Below are 22998 nucleotides of genomic sequence, written 5' to 3' on the forward strand. Positions count from 1 at the left end.
CTTCTTCTTTTTTTTAATTTTTTTTTTTTTTTTTGTTTTTTTTGTTGTGTGTAGAACATAAAATAACCTAAGTACAATAATAACATTATCATGGGTCGGGTCAAGCTTCAAATAAAAAGGATTGAGAACAACACCAATCGTCAAGTTACGTTTTCAAAACGACGAAATGGACTCATTAAGAAGGCTTACGAGCTCTCTATCTTATGTGACATCGATATTGCACTTATTATGTTTTCGCCTTCCGGTCGTCTTAGCCATTTTTCTGGCCGTAAAAGGTTCGTTTTTACCTAGGAAACATTTTTCATGTGTGATATTTGCGTAACTTTGGCTAATTTGTTTATGATTTTTGATATTAATTTTATTTGATTTTGTGTAGAATTGAAGATGTTTTAACGCGTTATATTAATCTTCCTGACCATGATAGGGGAAAGTAAGAATTTTATCATCAATTTTATTTGTTCTGCCCTTCATTTTTTGATTTTACCTTGCATGGATTAATATGTAATACTTACTGACATTTTAGTGGATTTTTCTTTCTTTCAATTCCAATGAACAGCTTCGTTCATAATCGAGAGGTACGATATTATAAGACTTTTGTTATTTATTTTATTATTAGGAAGATTCTCTCCAATTACTAGACTATCTAATTTAATTTTCGAAATGAAAATGGGGAAATTTTTAACGAATGAGAAATATCGTATTCAGAAACTCCTCCCTAATTTTTAGAATAAGTGGGTAGTCTAGTTATTGGAAAGAATCTCGTTCAATTTAAAGTCTAGGCCAGCAATTGGCAAAGGGTCATATATCAACCTCTATGTTCTTGCAGTACTTAATATGCACCCTTAAAAAGCTCAAGACGGAGAATGACATTGCTCTTCAACTTGCTAAGTTCGTATTCCTCATACTTTTCTCTTATTTAAACTCGTTTAGAAGCACACACAAACGTGTACAATCCATCATGTCGCGTTCTTTTTATTTTAATTTCATTTTTATCTTTGCTGACATCTAAGTTGATTTTACTGCAGCCCTGGAGGATGTAACTCAAACTTGGAGGTATAAATTTATTATCTTCCTTCCTAAATAAACGTAAATGGACTTCATTAAATATTAATTTGGCTTGGGTTTATGTTTTTTAGCAGGATCTTCAACAAGAAGTGAATAACTTGCAACACCAACTTCAAATGGCTGAGGATCAATTAAGGTTTTAATTAAACTTTGTTTACTGACACAATGTCTAACATTAAATCTTGATACTCTCAATGTTGCATTGTTTTACTTTAAATCACAATTAATTAGTGTAAGAGTGATGATAATGTATGATTTATTGAAATGTGTTTAACTATTTTCCTAAGTCCCCTGCATAATTTTTATGAGCTGATGAATACATGTCCTGACTTGTTTTTTGTTAAAAATATTTATGATCAGGATTTATGAGCCTGATCCAATGGCTTTCACATCAATTGGAGAACTTGAATCATGTGAGAAGAACCTCATTGATGCTTTATCACACGTCTCACAACGAAAGGTATGTACTGCACTACTGCGAATGGACAGACTGATGAATCGAGTTCAGTATCAAATCTTTATTAAGACTTAACTTCTTGGGTAACACTTTAGTGCTCTTTCTTCATGAGGTGCAATTTTCCTTTCAATAGTATTAGAAGGCAGGACTTAACAGTATTTGTGAACTACTGTATTGAAGTTGAGGATTCTGTTTTTGTAGTTGCTTGATTATTTTGTGTTTTACTTTGCAGAAATACTTGTTGAGTAATCATATGTCAAGCTATGACCCTTCAGGTGTTCAGGTAGATACTAGTTATTGATATTGCCTTGTCTTTGAACATTTTAGTGCTTATAACTCTTTGGCTAATATGTTGATCATTGTAAAATCGCAAGATTTTCTTGGACGCGAGTGAAGGGATGCCAACGTCGTTTGAAGACATAGGTTGGTTGCCAGAAAATGGTCATAACCAAGGCCAAATTTTCACAAGCTCTGATCCTTCTAATACCATTGCCATGAGGTAAATTACTTTTCGCTGTTTCTTAAAACATCTTATGTTTTGTGCCTGGAAACCTGTAATGAATGACTATGCTCTGGCTCAATGTTGTATTTGGTAAACAATGAAGGCCAAACCATTCTTCAGCAGCACCAGGAACAACAACAATATACGAAACCTTGAATCATGGGCAGGGGGGGAATGCCATAAACGCTGCCATGAATCAACATAACTCTCAGATGGAAGGCACAACAACTGCTCATCATCATCAACAACAGCAGCAGCAACAACATCAACAACAGCAGCAACAACATCAACAACAGCAGCATCATCCTCATGATCAAATAGGTGGGATCGGAGCACTCCCAACGTGGCATCAGGCTTACACATCAACTGAGCTTCTCAATGCTTTGATGCAGTCTAACACATCATATTCTTCACTTATCAAGGTTAATGATATCCTTTAGTAACTTTTTTTTTTTTACTCTTCATAAGGTCAAATAAGTACTAAATTGAATTGATTGGTCATTGGCAGCAAGAATTGGCAGGGGGGGCTGCTGGTGTAGGGGGAGCACCATCCGCGATGGTTACAGGACAGCAAGTAGAGGCGATTCCTGCAACCATGGGATGCGGTATAGTAGAAATTGGAGTAGGAGGGCATATCCAATGCAGTGAAGATGCTTCTGCTACCTCTGCATCAAATTTTGACCATAAAATTCCACAACTCAATATGCAATGAAGCAAAGTTTCTGTAATCCCATGATCCTCTTATCCATGTATTACTAATGTTGTAACTTATTGGCTCCTGGCTGTCTGAAGGCGTATGTCTGCTCCTGATTCTTTACATTAGTTTATATCATTCCAAATTGTAAATCCGAGACAAATTTAAAGGTTCCTCCTCCATCTCCCATACCACAACCAGTAGCATCTCTAAACAAAATGTGCATGGTGCTGGACTAATAGATATATACATACATTATTTAGCATTTTGCAACTTATATTACATACACCGTAAATAATATTACATTTTTGATGTTATTAACGTTACCTAAAGTACCTACCAGAACTTTAATTTCAAAGGAGTTATGTATGATCATACATAAGGTTTTTACTTGGTGGGTATGGCACGCGAATCTTTGACTATTTGAAAGTACAGGTAACTAGTCCTAATCATCTATTTGTAACTCTCAATCAGGCAATAATGATCAATCTAACCCAAATGAATCCTTATCATCACGGGCATTAATTAGATGATCGTGTTAGGATTTATTTTATTTTATTTTTTTACACCAGCTTAATAATCACGGGCATTAATTAGATCATCGTGTTAGTTTTTTTTTTTTTTTTTTACACCAGCTTAATAGACAAAATTAAAATTACACACTTAGGAGTAAGTTCAGTAAACTGCCCAATGAAGCCTTACTAGCTCCAATGGTACCAATCATCGTGTTAGTTGTGGTTGCAGCAATGATAAGTAGGGCTGGCAAAAGCTGACCCGACCCGAAAACACGACCCGAACCCGACCTGAAAATAGCGGGTTAGGGTTGAGGTTTTCGACCCGAAAACTTAAATGGGTCGACACGAACCCGACCTGAAATTTAAATGGGTTAGGTTAAGGTTGGAAATCCTAACCCGAAATTGACCCATATAACCCGAAAACAGATCATTATTAAAAAAAATAACCAAAAAAAAAAAAAAACCCCAAAGAAAACCTTTAGCCCAGCCCAAATCAAAATGAGCCATCCTAATAAAACCAAAAACCCTAAACTTCTCCTTTCTTTTTTCCTTCACTCAGTCGCTTCTCACCATTTCTCTCTTTTAAAATTTCCCCCCTCTTAAAATTTCTCTCTCTTTAATCCCTAAACTCCTCTCTAATCTTTTTCAACCCCTAAATTCCTCTCTAATCCTTGGATTTTCATCAATCTATGTTTCCTGCTAAACACTTCACCTTCTTCTCAACATCTACTTCATCATTCCAAGGTATTTTTTGTTTTATATGTATTTGTTTTATGAGAAATACGGTTTGGTCATGCTAAAGTATAGTTTTATATGCTAATAATAGTTGTTATTTTCTGTTAAATTGTTGTTGATTTGTTATGATTTCTGTTGTTAATTGTTGTTTTGCATGTTTTTATACGAATTTATCATGCTAATTAATATTAATAGTTGTTGTGTTTATACGGTTTTACAAACTGAAATTTTGTTCTTAATTATTGTTTGTGTTATTTTTAATGGCAGCGAGTTGCGGCCACTCAAATCCATCTTTCTTTCAGAGAGGAGAAGATTCATTCCACTATGGAGGGTGGGCATAATCAAGAGAATTGAAGATTTTATTTAAATCGCTATAGCTTTTGAAATTCAATTTGTAATTTGTTAAGTAGACTACTTGGTTTGTAATCTATTAAGTAGTTTTGTTAGACAATTTTGTTTGGGTTTGAATCGCTGTTTTGCTTGAGAATTTAAAATGCAATTGAATGAACTGCAAAAAAAAACCTTTTGAATGAATAAAAATCAGATTGGCTGGGTGACCCAACCCAAATAAAATCAACCTTTTTTAAGTTCTTAAAAAAATTTTGGGTCAAATCAGGTCATTTTCGGGTTGACCCGAACCCGAAAAAACCAGGTTCAGGTTGAGGTTTTCAACCCGAAATGTTAAATGGATCAGGTTCTGGTCAGGGGGTAGCTGACCCGAAATCAACTGACCCGAACACGAACCCGACCTGACCTGATCCGATTGCCAGCCCTAATGATAAGCAATGTGTTGGAAATTTTGTCCGTTTGATGAAGTAGATATAAGTTTCAAGACTAATTAGGATTGCTCCGATCAGATCGAGTGTATATACTATAACATAAAATTAGGGCTAATCAGGAATAATAAATTAAGTTTAAATTAGTGCAGGTGAAAAAAAAAAAAAAAACGCACCTGTACAGATTACTACGTTTGGTTAGCTTAATACGGAGTACACAATTTCAATTGCGGTCATTATCTGGAATCTTAATCAAATTAGGCCAAAGATGAGTCATTGTCCAACTTGATTGACGAATTTAGCGATGTACATTAATGCATTATGTCAACTGTAGGGTTGGAACATGGGGATAAAATTGGAAGAGAGTAAGGTGGTTTATTCAAAATGCCACAACGTTATTCAAACACCTATAGTTAGTTGCTCCATCCTTGTATCATAGTAGTATCATATAATAACTAATATATATAAAGCTAAATTTTTAGCCAGTTATCAGACATCGACACTTGGCATTTTAACTTTTCGCCAAGTGTTGCGCCACGTAGACAACGTTTAAACATTTGTATGATACAGATTTATTTGTATGTATTTTTTATGAATAAAAAAGTTGTATTTTTTTTTTTTATTAGAATAAAAACTTGGATAGATTTTGTAGGATAAAAAAAAAAAAAAAAAAAAAAAAAGAAACCTAAGTTTAGAATTTTATTTTAAATAAAATTTGGATAGATTTATAGGATAAAATTGTTGCTTTAGCTAGAGTTTTATTTCCGATAAAGTACCATTATTTCAAAGGTAAAAAAATAAATTATAAGTTTAGCCAAACCACGAGACAGCAACACCTGCCATTTCAACTTTTCATCAAATATTGCGCTACATGGACAAATTCTTTTATATTTTATTTTAGTCAATTGAAATAAAATACTTTACAATCAAATATGATTTTATTACTGTTTGTAGACCTATCAATCACGTCGGATAACAGGTTATTTCAAGTCGGTCAACACTAGCCCAAAGTTTCTGGTTCGGGTCAACCCAACAGACTTAGAACAACTTTTTTGTTTAATTTATTTTGACTGTTTTTTAGAAATCTAATATCTCAAGATTACTTTGTTAAACCGAACACTTTCACAATATTATTATTAGTCGTCATTACATGCCTACTACATAATTTAAATAAAAAATTATCTTAAAATTCAATAAACAACCCGGCATCACACGGAGCACCAAACTAGTATATATATATATATATATATATATATATATATATATATATATATATATATATAACCAAGCTAGGTTTGGTCTAGTGGAAAATATTGTACCTTCTAACCTTGAGATTGGGGGTTCAATCCCCAGTAGAGGCACTTTAATTTGAGGGTGGGGATCCCTTACCCTTTCCCCCTCATTCTCAAAGTGTCTGACCTATAAATACCGGACAAAAAAAAACCATGAGGGTTGAGGTTCGATCAGGGTCATTCTGCTTACCGTATATATATATATATATAACCAAGTTAGGTTTGGTCTAGTGGAAAATATTGTACCTTCTAACCTTGAGATTGGGGGTTCAATCCCCAGTAGAGGCACTTTAATTTGAGGGTGGGGATCCCTTACCCTTTCCCCCTCATTCTCAAAGTGTCTGACCCATAAATACCGGACAAAAAAAAACCATGAGGGTTGAGGTTCGATCAGGGTCATTCTGCTTACCGTATATATATATATATAACCAAGCTAGGTTTGGTCTAGTGGAAAATATTGTACCTTCTAACCTTGAGATTGGGGGTTCAATCCCCAGTAGAGGCACTTTAATTTGAGGGTGGGGATCCCTTACCCTTTCCCCCTCATTCTCAAAGTGTCTGACCCATAAATACCGGACAAAAAAAAACCATGAGGGTTGAGGTTCGATCAGGGTCATTCTGCTTACCGTATATATATATATATATATGACAATGTATTTAAATTGCGAGTAATCCAAAGGAAAGATTAAATATTAAGCACTAATAATAACGCTTAACGATGCATGATTTTGTCATAAATTTTTAAATACAATCCTAAGGTTTATATATATGTACTAAAAAAAAAAAAAAAAAAAAAAAAAAAAAAAAAAAAAAAAAAACAACTATAGGCGTCCCAAATATTATTTTTATATCTACATTAATTAATTGTAAATGTATGATTTGTAAATTGATTTGTTGTTGAATGAGTGAAGGGAATTTGAAACTCAAAATAATTGCGCAAATACGTGTTTATTAATGGCATTTAATGGACAATTTGTACAACTAAAATTTGCCAATACATGTACAAAATATGTCTAATTAGACTATTCTTTAGTCTTGATCCAAATAACTTACACTCCTAATACACGCATGTACAAATATGGAAAGACAATATTTCATTAAAAAAAATGATCCCTTGAATTTAGAGGGATAAAATTAAAGTAAGAATAAAAGAATTTTCAAACATTGAAGTTAGGCTAATAATTAAGGAACTATGGAGTAATGAGGCGTTTGGTAAGTCCACAACCCATAATGTTGTTAGGCAATTTACCTACTCTTTCAATTCCTTCCTCAAAAACAATGCCCATACCCATGGCAAAATGGGCATCTATATGACAATGAAACAACCAAACACCCGGGTTATCGGCCCGAAAACGTACGGCGGTCCACCCGTATGGATGAAGGGGAACCGTATTCTTCATTATCGGGTTTACCAAGTTGTACCTTTTCGGGTCGTTGAAGGGGTCAAACTTGCCTTTTCCGTACCCTAACACCCAAAAATCATGCCCATGCAAATGCCACGGGTGAGTTTCACTGTTGTTAGGGTTGATCATGTTTGCATTTTGTAGCACAATGTCAATAGTCGTGTTAAACTTGTTACGGTAGATACCGTTACTAGAGGTCGCATTGACATTAGTTTGGTTAACATTGATGTCATAGTTTAGCCAATCGTAGCCGGTTGGAGGTGGTGTTTGGTCAAATACGTGGTGGAGTTTGTTCCTCAACCTGTTCTCCTTGAGTGCCACCAAGTACGGGGTGGTGGGCAAGGTAAAGGATACATTGTTGATGGCCCATTTTGTGTACCCATTAACCTTGTTCTGTGTGTTAAGGAGAATGATCACTTTATCTGAGGTGGCGGGTGGGGGTTGAATAAACCCCTCCCGCGCCTTAATTGCTAGACTCTGGGCTAATCTTGGTTCAGAGTCGTTCCACATGGGGCCTGTGGTGGGGGTAGTTGGTGGATCTTGTTTTGGTCGATTTGGGTAGTAGTTAAAGATGGCTTTACCCGTGGGAGTTCCGGGCTTTCGGCTCACAACATTAGTTGTAGCCCAATAGTTCCTTGATGGGTCTTGGTTGGCCTTTACTAGAACTGAGTAGGTTTCTCCTGAGTAGATGAATAAGTTTTTAACTACAAATGGCTCAACAAAATGTCCATCTGCCTCGACTACCGTCATGTTATGCCCCTGGTAACATACACAAGTGTACATATCATCAGTATTATAATCAATAATATAAACAAAATAATTTTTTTTTTTAAAAAAAAAAAAAAAAAAAAAAGTCAATTACACATGAAGTATGAATTGTTACCTCAATCTCAAAGTTTAGTGCAGACAAAGAAGTTAAGCTAGAAATGCGAAGGCGATAAGTTTTCCCAGGAAGCACAGTCAAGGCAAACGGGGTGCATTCGGGACGTGTAGCGTTACAGACATCTGGATCCGAAGCAATGCTGACGGCTGAGCAATTGAAATTGCCTCTTCCTTGTATAAGGAGCGACTATATCATATCAAACAAACATGTGACGAATTGAATTAGTCATTTGAATTTTATAGCTAAAGGCCTAAAGTAAAACGAATACGTATTATTTTTTGTAATATAAAAGTATATTATCGTGTAAAGACTGTTAATTAAGTGAGAAAATAAAATTCTAATTAACATATTTGACTAATACCTGAGGTTCACCAACCCAAACAAATGGATTGGAATTCAAACCTACGGTATGATCAAGAGCACTCTTGTGGTACCAATCTGTTAGCAAGATGCTACGATCAAAGTCATAAGTGAACGGCTCGGATTGTCCTCTAGGAACCGAAACAACGATCATACCGTTCAATCCTTCTTCTCTCTGCATCCCGTAATGGGCATGGTATAAGTATGTGCCTGCCTGTTCAATTTTGTACACAAACACGTATATTTGATTAATATAACGACAAATAATGTTTACTAATCTTAAACTCGGGAACATTGCTAAGTAAATTGAAATGAAGTCTAATGTCGTAGTTAAAAAATAATAATAATAATAATAATAATAAAAAATAAAAAAAATACCCTGTCAACAACAAATTTGTATACAAAAGTATCTCCGGGAATAATTGGACATTGAGTAACGCCTTCGGTACCATCAGCCCATGGTGTTCCAATCTATATAGCACGTGCACCAATTAATTAAAATGAGCATATGAAAAAAATACACATAATACTAAGGTAAAATAAAACTAAAAATAAAAGTACAAAGCTAATAAATGAACAAATTATTAACTAAACTAACCTGTCGAATACCATGCCAATGAATGGCAGTATTTTCAGTAACCAAGTTATTGGTAACTTCAACAACAACAGTGTCACCTTCTTCAGCAGTGATGGTAGGTCCAGGGAACATACCATTTATAGTAATCACTAATTTCTTGTAACAATCTGGTGACTTGAGCTCATACTTTACATCCCATTTGTAATATCTTGTTTTGGCTTCTACGGTACAAGTACTCAATATTATCATAAATAGCACATAATATAGAGGATACTTTAGACCCGTCCTCCTACATCCATCGGTTGCCATCGTCGACAAACTAGAATTTTTTTTTTTGTTAGTCACGGTAATCGTTGCGGTCGTGGTGGCCGGGAGGGCAGCTAGCTAGCACAACTGCACAAGGAGTAGAGGGTAAAGCTAGCTAAGGGTGGTTTGGTTTTAAAAGAAAGGAGTGCATATATTTTTGATAAGCTTGAGTTTGCGTAGGTTTATATATATACTTGTAGTTTGTAATAAAATATCAATACACTTGTTGCTAGCTGTCCTACGTAGTAGTTAATACATATTGATATTTCTGGGTTACTTCATAATGTCTTACCATTTTTGATAGTCAAATATCTTGACTTTAACTTTGCACTTTTTATTAAAACAGATGATTACGATTACGTTTTTTTTTTTTTTTTTTTTGGTGCAATACGATTACGTAGTATTATTATATTCTTAAACCGTGTTTCTATTTGTTTATGGTATCTCCTAGATGGACGGTAAAGTAATAGCTAGTACTCCGTTTATTAGTTTGCAGCAAAAGGCAATTAGTGTATGTGTGACTGTGTGCCCATACTACCGTATAATATAATAACATTGTATGTATGTCTGTATACGTATGTATATGTTTGACTACCGGATGGGGACTAGAAAAGTTGGTTTTGAAATATCCATACAATTATACATCTATATCCTTTCCATCTTACTATAGTTGTGGATCTGACCCGAGTGTGGTTCATATGTCTTGGAGTTAGTTAAGTTTTCAACCCACGACTAAACCTATCAACTTTATACTATCTCAAAATTTTTAAAAAGTGGTTCATGTGTTATTTAAGTCCATAGTGTATTTATATAGTTGTATTTAATTTATTCGTGCACGCTTTGTGAGAAGGGATGGTATCATATTGTGTTTTCTTAAACTATATGGTATTCGTAAAGTCCTACTCACACAATAACATGTCTTGTCTTGTCATGTATGTTATACTTTTTTCGAGTTGGATTGAATTGTGCCACAGACCAGTCTACTCAATAATAATGTTATCTCTAGCTAGCTCTTTTCCGTTTTCTATTTTGGCTGTTCCATCGAATTTGCCCCATAGTCTTGTGGAGGAAAGAGAGAGAGACTAGAAGATAGGGAAAGAACTGATACAGAACCTCACCTACTTTCTTTGAACCAACTCTTTAAAACTGAAAATGCAGTTGGGGAAATCTGTGTACCAGTGTACGAGTTTTCAGATTCAACCACTAAAGTAAGATCTTTTTGAATCGAATTTTATTCTACTCGGTCAATTAATAACATGCGTGTATTATTTCTTTTAAAGAAGGTTCAATAATTGACATGTTCGTTCCGAAGAATAATTCACAAACTTTTATCATCTTTCTCATTATACTAGTATAATCTATTAATATTGGAGATAAAATAAGTTACGGAGTGCTACATTTTTATATTGTCATGCAACTCACACTCTCAGTCACTCATTGTAGTAGTTGACACTTGACACTAAAGTACAAGACAAGACGATCTAATTTACGCGTTATTCAATAATTGATCTCGCATATATGGAGTAAAATTATAAAATAATACTTTCTCCGTGTTTTAATCAATGTTACACTTATCAAATTTAGCCGTGTTTTAACAAGTGTTATACTACCTCCGATTTTTACTAGTTTTAACTTTGAAATATTTTATATCTCACAATAATAATATTCTAAAGTTGCAACTAATAAAAATCGGAGGCAGTATTTTTTTAATGGCAAAATACTATTACTCTCGTTTCATATTTTTCGTATTAGTTGCAACTTTAAAGTATTTTATATCACACAAATAATACCCAAAATTATAACTTATACGATAGTACATTTAAAATATTAAATATTATATCTCTCTCCTCTCATGATCCCCACGTAAACCTATTATTACTTTTTTATTATATATTTTCTCTCATATTCATTAATTTTTAATAAATTATTAATTCCACTCTCTTTCTTTTATAATTTTTAAATACTTCATACTCTGAGTACACCACTTACCTTTTTTTTTTTTTTGGACAGCAGTACAAAGGGAGGTTAATCCCAATCTTGTAAAACACCTACAGACGATGAAAACTTGGTAATAAGTCAGCAATCTTTGGTAGCATCATTCCATCTCCCTAGAATCCTGTGTGTTCGCCCCGTAGTACGTCACTAGATAGTTCTCTGCTTCTCATTAAGACTTGCAAATGCCAAAGATGCATTCTTATAGCAACTATTAAACTTAGTTAAATTATCTAAAATTACGTGACGGTCAAAATTTAAAACACAAAGGGACACTTTTTTTTTTTTTTAATAATTTTATGCTCTTATACAAGATACAACGTGATGTGTACAAGTAGATGTTATCTTATTAGTCGTTTTTACTACAGTATTGTTTTTGTCTCCTAAATCTTTTCTAATGGGGTTATGGCTTATGGCAGGCATATTCTAATCTTATCTTCTTCTATTTTAATTAAATTTATGCCGTTTTTGGATATTTAATCCCAAATGTGTAGTCACAAGTAATTTCACACGTTAAGTCAACTATTAGATATACAAAGTACTCCGTATAAGTGTATATGTGTATCACTGGGGGTTTAAGCCCCTTTCTTTTTTTTTTTTGAGCTGCTCTTGATTCTATAAGTGAATTTGACTTCAAATTTTCTTTTCTTACATGGACATTTTTGTATCAAGGGTCTTATAAAATACGAGTATATAAGACATAAAAATTAAAGCGTTAAATAGTTGAGAATTATAGGCATAAATTTCTTATTAAATTACCTAAGACGATGAAGTGGCAACTAAGGTAATAGAATTTTCGTTTTTCATGATTAGAATATAGGTAGAATGAAATTAGATTGTAGATACTTCGTATTAGGTATAGTTTGAGCCATACACCGGTGAATACTGCACTAAACTTGTGTCATATTAATTTTTTTTTTATTTTTTTTTGTGTTCAAAGAGCTACAAGGGCGGGGTGAGAATCGATCCCAATATCTTCTGAAACCGGGAAGGAAGCTCTAATCACTTGAGGTATCCCTCACTCTCGTGTCATATTAATCTTTGATGCATACGAGTTGAGTAATTTCGATAATGTTACTTTTGTAGATGTAACATCAAACAGTTACAACAATTTAGTTAACTTTGTAATGTAGTCAAAGTCTCAACTTTTATAGATCAAATATGCTTCATCATTATTATGCAAAAAATTAATTCTATCATATTCAAATCAACATTATCTTACATTAGTTGTAAAAAAAAAAAAAAAAAAAAAAAAAAAAAAAAAAAAAAAAAAACAACATTATCTTACATTATCTTTTAAAGTCTACTCAATTCTTCTTGCTTGGTCTTTAATTTATTGATTTCATGCAATTCTTCTACTATCATCACATATTAAACAAAATAAAAAAAGGATTGCAAAACACCTTGATCTACAGAATTGAATGCAAACACATGAAAGCCCATACGGGCCAAAACGGGCCATCAGATTAAGATATAAATATGTCTCCTTCAATCATACTCGCCAGTAAGTATATACAAGAAATATTCTTATTATAAAGTACATTGTTACGTAATTTGTGTATTAACTACGGAGTAGTTGGATTCATTCGTTGCTTCATTCCGTTGCTACTTGGCTACTTGCAATAAAAATATATATTTGCTTGAAACATGCATAAATCTATTTGTTCTTTAGTCAAACAAATAATCAATGAGATCATACTATAAGATTATTGTGTGTGTGTTTGAAAAAACAACCTCTAACTATAATAAATACAAATTGATGTGACGGTAAAAGCTATTAAGCTATTGCATGGATTTGATTAATATGATAATGATAATGATTAATATTCCTCCATTGATTTTTTGGTGTTGTTTACTTAGAAGAATAGTTTTATATTGGGAGAATTTAAATAAGTAAAGCCAACATGTTGAAAGGTTTTGATGATTGTAAACAAATGATGATTATCTAACTAATTTGTGTATTGAGATGTTCATGAACAAGTCAGAAAGCATGAAGGTGGTCAAGTACATATTAGATCATTATTGAAGAAGGCTCCCTACATACAATGTATGGATCGTGCTTGAGTTCCTCAAGGGAACAAAAAGAGAAGAAGTCTAAATATACAAACGTATTGTTAGTCTTTACATGTAGTTCCTAAGAAGAATGAGAAGATGTTCTTTGCAAGGAATAAGCAGCAGTTACTGAGGGGGAACAAGTAAAGAGAAGTTCCTTCACGGTAGCAGAAGTGTCGAAGTAGATGATTCACCAGAGAAGAGAAGTTCCTTCACAGGAACAGAAGCATCGGAGTAGAAGCTTCATCAGAGAAACATGAAGACAGAAAAATAGGAGTATATTTTTCTAGGAATCATGTAAGTATGTTGGACACGAGAAATTGTTTGGAACATGCCTATGGAACTAAATTGGAACTTCAGTCTGGAAGGAACTGACAGTCTGGAAGGAACTAGGTGTTGCTAGCCAGCCAGTTCCTTACGGGTTAGTCTAAAATTTGTGTGTAGGAGAAACACGAGTTTGCACAGCATTAAAAGTCAGTTTTCAACGTTAATAGTCATTGTATTATCTTTGCCTACTTTCTAGGTAGTTAGTTTTGACTTGGTATTATTTATTTTAAATAGATTTTATTTTTTAAAAAAGATAAGTTTTTAAAATAAAATCTGATTTTCTTATGAGTCAAATAGATAATTTATTCTCCTTATCTTCTCCTATATTTTAGGGATTTGTTTTAGGTTATTTCCTATCTAATCTCTAATTGGTTTAATATTTCAAATTAAATGGGTTAGTTATTTTAGGATAAAATTGTAGGGTTTTATAGGTACTACGCAGCGGAAATAACATGAATCATATTCATACAGTACCTAATCCAAGGATCTAATGCATAACACATAAAGAACAAATAATTGTACCTTTGAAGCGTGATTCCACGTGCGATCGAGCAAGAACAAACGGAGATAAAGAACCCCAAGCGTGATTCCTCTACTTGGTCCACGGGCACAGATTAAGACCTCCACTAATGCTAGTTAGTCGTGACTGAACGCTTCAATCAACCTTCAACGGAGAGGAGAGACATACTAACCAAGAACCACCACGATGACCACCACACGCGCCACCAAGGGGTGGCCGGCCGTACGGACGTGAGGGGAGGATGAGAGCCGTGAGTTAGAGAGAGAATTAGGGTTTTGGGATTGGTTGCCTTGATGTCAAAATTCACAGTGTGTGAATTATGACTGCTTCTTGCAAACCCTAGGCATGGATCTTATTTATAGATCTCATCTCTAAATAAGAGCCCATGTCAAAAGCCCAAAACCTAATTTCAATCTAACCATGCTAGCCCAATCCAATTCATGATTAGTTAATTGCTCATGAGGCCCATTAATAGGCCTCTTACTTGCTTAACCCAATACCCTTGTGTGTGACCAATATAGGATCCATTCTAAAGGGTTTTGGACCATTTGACTAGCCCAAAGATCATCTCTCATAGTCTAGCAATAGAGGATGACGCCCCAATAGAATGAACTTATTATCTCCATAATAGTGATCCTTGATATATCTAGTAATTGCACTTATCGAAGACATAATTCCTTCAATCTCCCACTTGTCTGAGACAAGTGCGCAATATTCAAATTCCTTAAGTCAATGTGTGTCGATTTGATAATATGATTGCATCTCATGTCGTGATCATATTAATCTACAAATCTTTCTTGAAATCTGAGTTAGAATTATGAGCACGGCCATGCATTTTCTGAATTCTCCCTCTTCAAGGGGCCAAGACACATTCCTAATTAAATAGGTAGACTCAATCCAATCTTATGGCAACCACAGCTCCCACTCAACTCATGAAGTAACCGGGAAACATCCTTTATAATCTCCAGTTACGGCCAGACGTTTGAATGTACCACAGTTAAAACAATCATTGAATGGAATCAGTGTTCCACTCATGTCAAAGGAATCCACTAATATATCCGGAAGCTCTATACTTGAACTTCAAAGTAGGTCTATAGTTCGATCATGCATCATTCATGCATATCCATGTGATTGACCGAGCATCACTACGCTCCTATAGCCCATGAAACTGCGCTATCCAATCAATCTTAACATGCTAGTCCATTATTGGAAATCATTTATGTCCAGTTTAATGATTCCGAACTAGGAACTTAAATAATATATGAATTTAGTTCACCTGTGGGGTTTCATTCAAAAGGTCATCAACCTAGTGAGCCCATCAATTCATAATTATTTTGGACATTTTATTTAATCTTGAAACCACGATTAAATAAGATTGAAACTTTGTTTCAATTGATAAACATAATTCTGCAAGCTAATGTATTTACTTTTGTAATATGCTTTCTCAAAACATACACAACTAAAATTACATAACTTGCTTCAATCCAAAAACCTTAGTATGACTCTCATACCTTGGTCATGGAAGGGGTTCAGTAAGTAGAGTTCATGAGACATTCTCATAAACATGAATTTTGCAATTTCTAAATCTTATAATCATTTTCATCTCCATACACTAATAATTTTCCTTCGCCCTTTCGCAAGGAATGAACAAATAGACGAGTATAGTCCATGGCATGCATGATGCATCCTTTGCGAATTGCATAAGGATCATCACTCAAAGTCTTAATTTCATCAACCTTTTTCAAGGTATTGAATCATTAAGCAACGTGCCATGTCATATGGGATTGAAACTCCTTTCAATATAATGTTGAACTTTATAAGAATCTTATCAATATAAGTTTCTTAATCAAAACTCAAACATCCTTCGAGACCTATCTATATAGATCTTGAATCCCAAATGTACTCATCTTCTTCTCCAAGGTTTTCATACAAAATGCATTAACCATTACTTGACTATTCAAGCAACAAATAATCGCTCTTTGTACTAGACCAAGAAGACTTCATAGCTCCCACTAAACGTCTTGTACACTCAAGACCTTTTCCTTCATTTTACGAGAACATCAAACGATTTGACTAACTCGCAAAATTAAGAACATTAACTCCCTGATGCTAACTACAATCCATTATGGATCTTCTATGCATCCCTAGGATTATTGGATCTCCAAACTTTTGATTGTATCATATACAAATCTTATTTCATGAACAATTTCAAGAAAGTGTTTTGAAATACATCTACCAAATCTTGTAAGGTAGAAATCACTAAATATCTTCAATAGATCTTTGCAACATGACTAATGTAAAGGTTTCATCGTAGTCCTAGTCATACTAAGAATTTGTTGAATCCTTAACAAGTCTTTGCTTTAGTTAGAAAACATTTTTCTTTCTTGTCTGTTTTGCTTACAATGGGTTTCACCCAATTTAGGCAAATTATTCAAGTGTCATACACTTGCTTACAGACTTAGAATCTATTGCAGATTTCCTGGTTTTAACCACTTGGAGTAATAACTTGTCAAATCATCCTTATTACTTGCATAATCATCATGTTCTAAAATGAATATTTTAGAACTCTTAGTCAATATGAAATCATATTTCTTTGGCTAAGTTTTACATATGCTAGTCATCATTGTGGGTTTTTATGCAACAATTGAAATTCATACAACAACTTTGTTTAGTTTTCAATGAGAAACGACAATAGAGCATTTGCACTTGGAATGTACTACCTTCGACACATGGTTATTAATCCCATTACACATAATGAGACCACGCGTTGTCATTTGTAACATGAGGTGAATCATGCTCATATTGTTGCTTTTATTCGATAACTTCTCAAATTTCTTCGAGATTTTCGAAATCACTTTTCTTGAACTCTTTCAAGGCTCTCGAACTTTTCGAGATTCTTATACTCACACTTGCCTTTTGAGGAGGCACATTTTGCATAGGGTGAACCAATCATGGTTTGAACCACGTTTGTTTGTTGCTTTTCTCAAACTCTTTTGAGATTTACACTACTCCCACTTGACCTTTTGAAACAATTTCCATAAGGGCACCTACTTGAGCAACAAACATTTTTTGCTAAGTATGGTTGTGCAGTAGTACCCCGTGCTCTATATAGGAATCGAACATGCATCAACCGGTTTAATACATGTTTTATTCCTTGCTTTGTAGAAAGACTTCATAAGAACTTTTCTTATCCATATCACATATAAAGCCTTGCTACATTTTGATTTGACCTATGTAGTTTTTTGTTTAGTTTTGTAGCTTATCTTAAAAGTATATCCATTGAACAATGGTTGGAAGATAGGTAATTTACATCCATTATCAAAATATATCTCATATAGATTGATAGCTTCCTCCATAAACACTTCATAAGGTTTGCTTTTGGAATTTGTTGTAAAACGTTTTCACAACTCTTGGATGTTTATCAAGGTCTTGGCTTAAATTCTCATTATTACGATCATATCGCAATACTTTGAATGTGTTGCCAAGTACATGTCTCGACTTAAATTTTCATAATTACAATCATATTGTAGTGTAATCATTATCTTGTCAAGTTGATACTGAACTTCATACTGAACATTTTGAACTTTTCAAAATCTTCACTCTTATGCTTCAACTAAGCACAAGTAATGATCGTATCATAAATGAAGTTTCATTGTCCATTTCTAGTCTTTGAACCTTTGGTTTTCTTACATCAATATGTATTCGACCTCGAGTTCGCATCATCATTTATCTAAATGGTGACTTAGTCTTAATTTCAAATTAGAATGATAATTACATATATCAATGGATTCATAATCCAATGATATTGAAAGTCCATCCCTTTGGATCTTCCGCATGCAATTTTCATTTTCATTCGAATTAATTGACATGTTTAGAGACAACTTATATATATATATATAGAAATGGTTTAACTATTTTCTATCATATAGAACTTTAAACTTATTTAGCAATTCAAAACACATTATGACTCAATGAAGCATAGAATAACATTTATTCCACGTTTTGAATCTTCGATGTTTAGTCATTACTAATCATTGAATGTTGTTTTGATAATGGCAAGAATGAATAACATTTATTTAATTCTAGCCAATTATTAGTGGTGAAATACTGGTTCTACTTGTAAAGTTGCAACTTTTGCTCTAGACTTGTAGATTCTACTTGTGAAGTAGCAACATTTGCTTCTAAACTTGTAGATTTATTCCTCCTTTAGCTATAACTTCTTCCTTTAGTTCAATCACATTGTGCAATGAGTGATCTAAACAAGACATCATATGTCCAAGAAGTAGCAATATGCTAAATCAATTTCTATAATATAATTCTTAAATTGGAACATTTCCATTCTTTTACCTTCCAATTATATGAGGTAGTTTCTAATCAATTGGAATTGGTCCATTTAATTTGAAACATTTGTTGTTCATAACAATTTTTAGCATGTAAGTAGTTTTAGGTTTGAGAAGTAGCAACTTGTTTGCATTTCTTGGCCTATAACATCTTAATGCAATCCTCATATATTCCTAAACCTTTCCCTTTGAGCCACCTAGAACATTTCTCTTAGGTTCAAAATGATACCTTGCTCAATTACTTTAAGCACTTTTCATGATTCTGCTAAGTCTATTGTATCATTATTTATATTTGAGTTTAATCAAGTATTAAACTCTATATAAAGTAGATGAAGAATACTGTTATTTGATCAACTTTTGATCATAGAGATTTCCAATCACTTTTTTATATTCAATCATATTGAAGATAAGAGATTTTATTGGACTTGTACACTTGTCTTTTGAGGGATTGTACCTCTCATCTCATTATATCCCTTGAAACATTTTTCAAAATGAAGATGTGTTGGTATTTTACTAAAACATTTTGAATAAAACCAACCTTAGACATGTGACATGAATTTCTAAAACTTGCCTTTTAGAACCATCTTAGCAAAATTGGAATATAGGTTTATGGATTATCTTTTAAACTTTTTGAGAACGTTTCTCAACTTTATTTTCAATCGAGGAAATTATATATAATAATAAAATTAGAACGATATGTTACTTATAAGTAAACGCAAAATTCAATTATGTTTATTAAAATTTAAAGTACCATAAGCGAATTAAATTGGTAACTTTAAAACATTTATTCAATGTTAATTGATCCCAATTGAATTAAATGATTCCAAGATCCTTTATTCGTGCAATAATTAACCGGACTTTGGCCCTGCCATCAACCATTACATTTTCAAGGTGAGTAAACTCTTTACTGATTACAACTCTTGTAACTCTTGGTTGAATAATTAACCATCACATGTTTAATTATTACCCTTAGCTTCAAGGTTCTAAACTGATCTTTAGGTAACCTTGTTGAATATAACCAATTAAAAGTGTAGAACGTGATCTACCCCCACTTCCCCAAGATATATTATGATGCTCTGCTGAGGCCGACCCATCACAAACGATCAAGGTTTTCGTCGGGTTTTTAATTGGAAAAGCTGCATCAATATTACTGGGATCTAGATTTATTATGTTGTGATTATATAGTGAACTCTAGCGCATCATCACAAAACATCAATAAAATCTAACATGCATAAAATACTGAATGCATAAATAAGACATAGCATGGCCCCTAATCCTAAGAAAACTAATAAAGTAAATGCTCCCACTTGAACCATCATGGATCGCATCCACCTTGCTCCTTTGGGCCTTCACTTCATGGGCTTCTTGGATTAACTGCAACCTGTAATTCTACTCTATTCTATCTACGACTTAAATAAAATAAAATAAAATTACAAAATACTTTATCGGTTCGTAGACCGTACTAAGATTACAAAAATATATCACGATGCGCAGATCGTATTTAGCAATCTACTGGGCCATACTAGTCATTATATAGCAATAAACAACATCATATATTATAAAATTGCCACATAATAAATCACTCATCATGCTTTCCTAAACTACAACATCGAATGTTCACAATTAAGGAAACATGGCATCTAAATATCTCATATTTTAATTAATGTAATTAGATAATATCATATATTATTCATGATCATCAATAAAATATCATATATTCTAAATTAGTCATGAGATAGAATTAAATCTTATTTTAATCCTAAAAGATAAATCATATTTATCCTCAAAGATTATCCTAACAAAGTTAGGAAATTCTATCCTAATTACTAGCCAATCACAATATTTTAAATCAATTATATCCAAAAAATAATTATGGGATAATCACATTATTTAAATCAATTATTATCCTTTTGGAATATGCTCAGAATATCCTATAAAATCTTATCCAAAATTAACCACTTTAATTTAGGATAATTACCAATTTAACAACTTAAATATGGATTATATCAAATATAACAACTTTTGAATATTTGATTTTATCCTAAAATAAAAGATTTTATCCAAATAAAACCAACTTTATCTTTTAAAATAAAAGATCATATTTTCAAAATATTTTAACTTATCCAAAATAAAACTGATTTTATCCCAAAATAATTCATAATTATCCTGAAATAAATTTTCAAAAACTGATTTTTTTTTTTTTGAAAAACCGTGACTGCACGGTTGCTGGCCACCGTGGTTGGCTAGCCGGAGCTAGCCACGGTGGCTGGCCGCTTCACAGCAGCCACTGCCGCAAGGCAGCAGCAGAGGCAGCCACGGCAGCAGCGTGCAACGCTTGCACAGCTGCTGCCCCAGCCACCAAGACCGCCGCCCTCCCTTCCCCTCCCTCTTGGACCACCGCCTGGTCGGCAGCCGCCGTGGCTGTGCCACCCAGCCGCGGTTGCCGACCTTAAATAAATTTTTTTTTTGTGTTTTTAATTTAATTAAAACAACATTTATCATAATTAAATTAAATTAGTCCATAAGATTAAAATTAAATCACATTCAATTTTAAAAATTAGGGTTCATCATAAAATTAATTCCAATTTAATTATAACTTTTAAAATTAAATCTATGATCATACATAAAACATTTTTATGCATAAATCAACCCAATTAAAAATATGAAACATAAAACAAATCGAATTAAATCAAAATCAAGCACTAAAATCATATTTTAGGGCTATAAATTTCGAAATTATTCGAAAATTAGGGTTAGGGTGTTCGAAAAAATCGAACATATTAGGGCATAAATTCGGTCCTCTTTATGGCTATTTGAGCATAATTAAATCGCATTTAATCTATTCCAAAAGTTTAATCACTTTAAATATAATAATCGAACCATAATTAAATATTCTCCCTCCTAATTGAATTAAAATTGTGGATTATCAAAGAATTATTGGCAATATGCGTAAATGCAATAGGCTAACTGATACCACTGTAGGGTTTTATAGGTACTACGCAGCGGAAATAACATGAATCATACTCATACAGTACCTAATCCAAGGATCTAATGCATAACACATAAAGAACAAATAATTGTACCTTTGAAGCGTGATTCCACGTGCGATCGAGCAAGAACAAACGGAGATAAAGAACCCCAAGCGTGATTCCTCTACTTGGTCCACGGGCACAGATTAAGACCTCCACTAATGCTAGTTAGTCGTGACTGAAAGCTTCAATCAACCTTCAACGGAGAGGAGAGACATACTAACCAAGAACCACCACGATGACCACCACACGCGCCACCAAGGGGTGGCCGGCCGTACGGACGTGAGGGGAGGATGAGAGCCGTGAGTTAGAGAGAGAATTAGGGTTTTGGGATTGGTTGCCTTGATGTCAAAATTCACAGTGTGTGAATTATGACTGCTTCTTGCAAACCCTAGGCATGGATCTTATTTATAGATCTCATCTCTAAATAAGAGCCCATGTCAAAAACCCAAAACCTAATTTCAATCTAACCATGCTAGCCCAATCCAATTCATGATTAGTTAATTGCTCATGAGGCCCATTAATGGGCCTCTTACTTGCTTAACCCAATACCCTTGTGTGTGACCAATATAGGATCCATTCTAAAGGGCTTTGGACCATTTGACTAGCCCAAAGATCATCTCTCGTAGTCTAGCAATAGAGGATAACGCCCCAATAGAATGAACTTATTATCTCCATAATAGTGATCCTTGATATATCTAGTAATTGCACTTATCGAAGACATAATTCCTTCAAAAATATCTTTATAAAATATTTATTTTGAATGAATAAAATCCGAATCAGTTTTTAATTGATAAAAATCTGATTTGGTTAGGATTTTATTATTTTATATTTTCTATTTTTATTTATTAAGTTTTTGAAAAAATAAAAATTACTTTTCACGTTTAATTTGAAACAACTTTTTACTGGAGAAAAATAAGGAGAACATGTTTTTTACTCCAATCCATGTCTTCCATTACTTCTTATGTTCATGGAGTTAATGGAGATAATGCCTAGAATTTAGAAAGCACTACTATTATGGTTGAAGATCATGGGGTGAATGTGTTCGTCTTTGAAAACCTATAAAAGAGATGTTTTCATTCATTTCAAATTGTCTGGCTTAAGTGAGTCATTCTATAATGGAGTTCGTCCCAAGTGGTAAAGCAGTAGAAAAGAAATTTATTCTCTCTCCAC

At 33.5% G+C, this 22998-nt stretch overlaps 3 protein-coding genes across 3 annotated transcripts; 2 read left to right on the forward strand and 1 right to left on the reverse strand.

Annotated features, from left to right (window-relative positions):
• Positions 1–90: 90 nt before the first annotated feature.
• On the forward strand, positions 91–1158 carry LOC145562963 (agamous-like MADS-box protein AGL66). Its single transcript, XM_081623376.1, has 5 exons — positions 91–275; positions 377–430; positions 524–575; positions 827–888; positions 1140–1158. The coding sequence occupies exons 1-5, from the start codon at positions 91–93 to the stop codon at positions 1156–1158; spliced, it is 372 nt and encodes a 123-aa protein (XP_081479502.1).
• Positions 965–2988, forward strand: LOC145563180 (uncharacterized). Its single transcript, XM_081623615.1, has 7 exons — positions 965–1053; positions 1137–1201; positions 1426–1525; positions 1755–1805; positions 1897–2021; positions 2128–2446; positions 2533–2988. The coding sequence occupies exons 2-7, from the start codon at positions 1182–1184 to the stop codon at positions 2734–2736; spliced, it is 819 nt and encodes a 272-aa protein (XP_081479741.1). The 5' UTR covers positions 965–1053; positions 1137–1181; the 3' UTR covers positions 2737–2988.
• Positions 2989–7155: 4167 nt separating this feature from the next.
• LOC145563181 (L-ascorbate oxidase-like) lies at positions 7156–9708 on the reverse strand. The gene is made up of 5 exons (XM_081623616.1): positions 9281–9708; positions 9061–9153; positions 8684–8896; positions 8323–8508; positions 7156–8198 (listed from the first exon to the last, which is right to left on the reverse strand). The coding sequence occupies exons 1-5, from the start codon at positions 9566–9568 to the stop codon at positions 7227–7229; spliced, it is 1752 nt and encodes a 583-aa protein (XP_081479742.1). The 5' UTR covers positions 9569–9708; the 3' UTR covers positions 7156–7226.
• Positions 9709–22998: the final 13290 nt, after the last annotated feature.

This window comes from Chenopodium album, chromosome 10, assembly GCF_948465745.1.
Source record: "Chenopodium album chromosome 10, dcCheAlbu1.1, whole genome shotgun sequence".
Classification (NCBI taxonomy): domain Eukaryota; kingdom Viridiplantae; phylum Streptophyta; class Magnoliopsida; order Caryophyllales; family Amaranthaceae; genus Chenopodium; species Chenopodium album.

Coding starts and splice junctions, on each gene's coding strand:
- LOC145562963 (XM_081623376.1), top strand. CDS start 91: ATGGGTCGGGTCAAGCTTCAAATAAAAAGGATTGAGAACAACACCAAT. Junction 431..523: donor CCTGACCATGATAGGGGAAA/GTAAGAATTTTA, acceptor CTGACATTTTAG/TGGATTTTTCTTTCTTTCAA. Junction 576..826: donor GCTTCGTTCATAATCGAGAG/GTACGATATTAT, acceptor ATGTTCTTGCAG/TACTTAATATGCACCCTTAA.
- LOC145563181 (XM_081623616.1), bottom strand. CDS start 9,568: ATGGCAACCGATGGATGTAGGAGGACGGGTCTAAAGTATCCTCTATAT. Junction 9,154..9,280: donor ATTGGCATGGTATTCGACAG/GTTAGTTTAGTT, acceptor CGTGCTATATAG/ATTGGAACACCATGGGCTGA. Junction 8,509..8,683: donor TTTGGGTTGGTGAACCTCAG/GTATTAGTCAAA, acceptor GATATGATATAG/TCGCTCCTTATACAAGGAAG.
- LOC145563180 (XM_081623615.1), top strand. CDS start 1,182: ATGGCTGAGGATCAATTAAG. Junction 2,022..2,127: donor TCTAATACCATTGCCATGAG/GTAAATTACTTT, acceptor TAAACAATGAAG/GCCAAACCATTCTTCAGCAG. Junction 2,447..2,532: donor CATATTCTTCACTTATCAAG/GTTAATGATATC, acceptor GGTCATTGGCAG/CAAGAATTGGCAGGGGGGGC.